The sequence below is a fragment of the Pinus tabuliformis genome, chromosome 1_1, assembly GCF_031772625.1.
Source record: "Pinus tabuliformis cultivar Carrire ecotype Pingquan chromosome 1_1, CPIR1, whole genome shotgun sequence".
In the NCBI taxonomy this organism is placed as follows: domain Eukaryota; kingdom Viridiplantae; phylum Streptophyta; class Pinopsida; order Pinales; family Pinaceae; genus Pinus; species Pinus tabuliformis.
Window position 1 is genome coordinate 991091653 of NC_142297.1, and position 2588 is coordinate 991094240.

General features: G+C 40.4%; 1 protein-coding gene across 1 annotated transcript; it reads left to right on the forward strand.

Moving 5' to 3' along the window:
- The first annotated feature begins 507 nt into the window (after positions 1-507).
- On the forward strand, positions 508-1760 carry LOC149217871 (NAC domain-containing protein 22-like). Its single transcript, XM_089390395.1, has 3 exons — positions 508-706; positions 790-1055; positions 1302-1760. Exons 1-3 carry the CDS (start codon positions 508-510, stop codon positions 1758-1760), a joined length of 924 nt encoding a protein of 307 aa, XP_089246521.1.
- Positions 1761-2588: the final 828 nt, after the last annotated feature.

The following is a 2588-nucleotide window of genomic DNA, read 5'->3' on the forward strand; positions in this document are numbered from 1 at the left end:
CGACTTTAATTTTCCTGTTACTGTCAGGACTACCACCACGCGGAAGAAGTATACTGAAAACAAAAAAAAATTTCGGCTGTGGCGTAGCTTTTAATCCGGAGCTGTTGTGTGGTCTGGCGGTCGAAAAACAGCACTGTAGATCAATGAAAACTAACCACATACAGTATGGGTATAGAAGTTAGCCATATAGGTATGGCAGTTTGCCAAATATAGCGGAGCTTCGATTCTAAGCCGCTCTCGCAGGCTTCATTCTAAGCCATACTATACAAGCTGTGAAGGAAAATTTCAGAGTCGGTCGTATAGACTTTAGCGTGTGGACCATCCGGATGTTGTCTTCCCATATTTGATTACTTTGCCCTAAATTCGTTGAAGTATTTTTTCACCTGGAGTCCAGGGAACTTCCAAAGATGAAGAGACTTCCAAAGATGAAGATTTCGCTCTATATATTTATGGAAATGGAGATCATGCTGAGATACATGTCTTAAGGGTTCTCCCAAAAGAGATCAGATGGCCCTGCTGCAGAAAACGTGTCGTGGTGTAGTAGGCGCAGAAATCAGGGACCTTCCAGGTTTCAGATTCTATCCCACAGAAGAGGAGCTGCTGGACTTCTATTTGAAGAAAAGGGTTCAAGGCCCCTACCCACTGAGCTTTGATAAGATCATACCAACGTTGGACCTGTATCGGTATGATCCCTGGGAGTTACCAGGTGCACTGAACTTTCTGGTTTTTCAGTGCTTTTAATTTTAAAAGGTCTCTCACAGTCTAATTGATGAATTCGTACTCTTGCAGGTTTGGATTATGATGCTGGATTGACACAATGGTTCTTCTTTGTTCCAAGAAACAAGGAGAAGGCGTGCCCACGGACTAATAGACTGACGGCGTCGGGTTTCTGGAAGGCCACCGGTTCAGACAGAGCAGTCCGCAACAAGCTGCTTCACTGCATCGGTCTGAAGAAAACACTTGTGTTTTACAAAGGAAAAGGCCCTCGCGGGGAGAAGACCGACTGGATCATGAACGAATATGGTTTGTTAGATTTCAGCTCGTCGACCCCAAGGGTAGGTTTGTTAATGTTTTCCACTCAGCTGCCTTTATATTAGCCAGATCTATTAAACACTAAGAGCACAATGAAAAAATGGAAGTTACCTATCTGCACAGACCAATACTATTTAAAATCTTTTGATCAATTTATTGATTCTACGCCATTGATTTGTGTAGAATCAAGGGGCTCTACAGCCACGGTGGAAAAGTGGCTGGTTTCTTTCACTGGAGAGGTACTGATGGAATTAATTTGGAATGTGCAGAAGAAAATGGACATGGTGTTATGTCGGATATACAGAAAGGTTTCTTCTCATAAGTCGATTGAAGAACGAGCAAAGAGTGATCACCTTGAGAAAGAAGAACGGGTTGACTCAGTCGGTAATGAATATCCAGAGAAGTCTCATTCAGACACCCTTAATGGTAGCTGCCAATTATCAAATCCAGTGACAGAGACCACAATCTCCTCATTAGCTCATAAGAATGAGAACGGAATATGTTCTTCTTCTGTAAGGGAAACGAACAATGAATCTAATATGTTTGACTGCCTGGAACCTTTCATGTTTTATGAAGATACAACGGTTTTGATGACCCCAAAAGCTCGCAAGCGGCCACCACAGTTAGAACTGCCCAAGTTGCCGATAGACTGCTTGTTTACCCAACAGATAGCTACTCCTTTTTCTCTTCTCTCTACCCCATCACCGTTTCAGATTCCATTAGTTTAAATAGAAATGCCTCTTATTTATTAATTGATACTTCCAGTACGTATACTCAACGAATTCAAACTTGTGTGGTTTATAAAATCATATGGATGGGATTTTCCATTTTCTCATTTATGCATTATGTTACTATGTACACGACACCAGTGAGGTAGTTTCTCTGCAAATCTAATGGTTCATTTTGGAAAGGTTAAAGCCCTGATTTTATCTGAGGAAATATTATGATTACTGTCTACATAGTTTGTAACCTAGAATCAAAATTCAAATTGAAAAATAAGTAGGAGTGGATGTCATTGCAAAGTTGTCTACTTGAATAACAGGATTGGATGCCTTTCCAAATATCTCTACTTGACCAATACGATTGTTAAGAGTATATATTTACGTAGAGTAATTTTTACAGTGAAGATTAGCTATAGATATATATATATATATATAATTTCGAGTATTTGAAATAGTGTCTGTTCGTGTCCCATTTAAATTAATATGTTCTTCTTTTATATATTTCGTCATGATATTTCCCTATTAAAACGAATCACTACATTTCTACAATATTTATTAAGCTAGCTCCTCGTCGCTTTATGTTCGGAGTAAAACCCCTTTCAGCTGCCCAGTACTGGACTGATTGTCCGACTTCTAAGCTGAACGGATGCTGCAATGATTGGGAGTTCGATTAGGGTTAGTAGCGGTCCCCACCGTCTGCATGAAGCAGACTTCTAGTCCCCCAATAAATTGCAACCCTCAAACAGAACCATAAAGACTTCCAGCCTGCAATAAGTTGCAGGCCTGAAGAATGCCCGAACAAATGTGATAGTGACTGCAGAATCCCTGATCAAA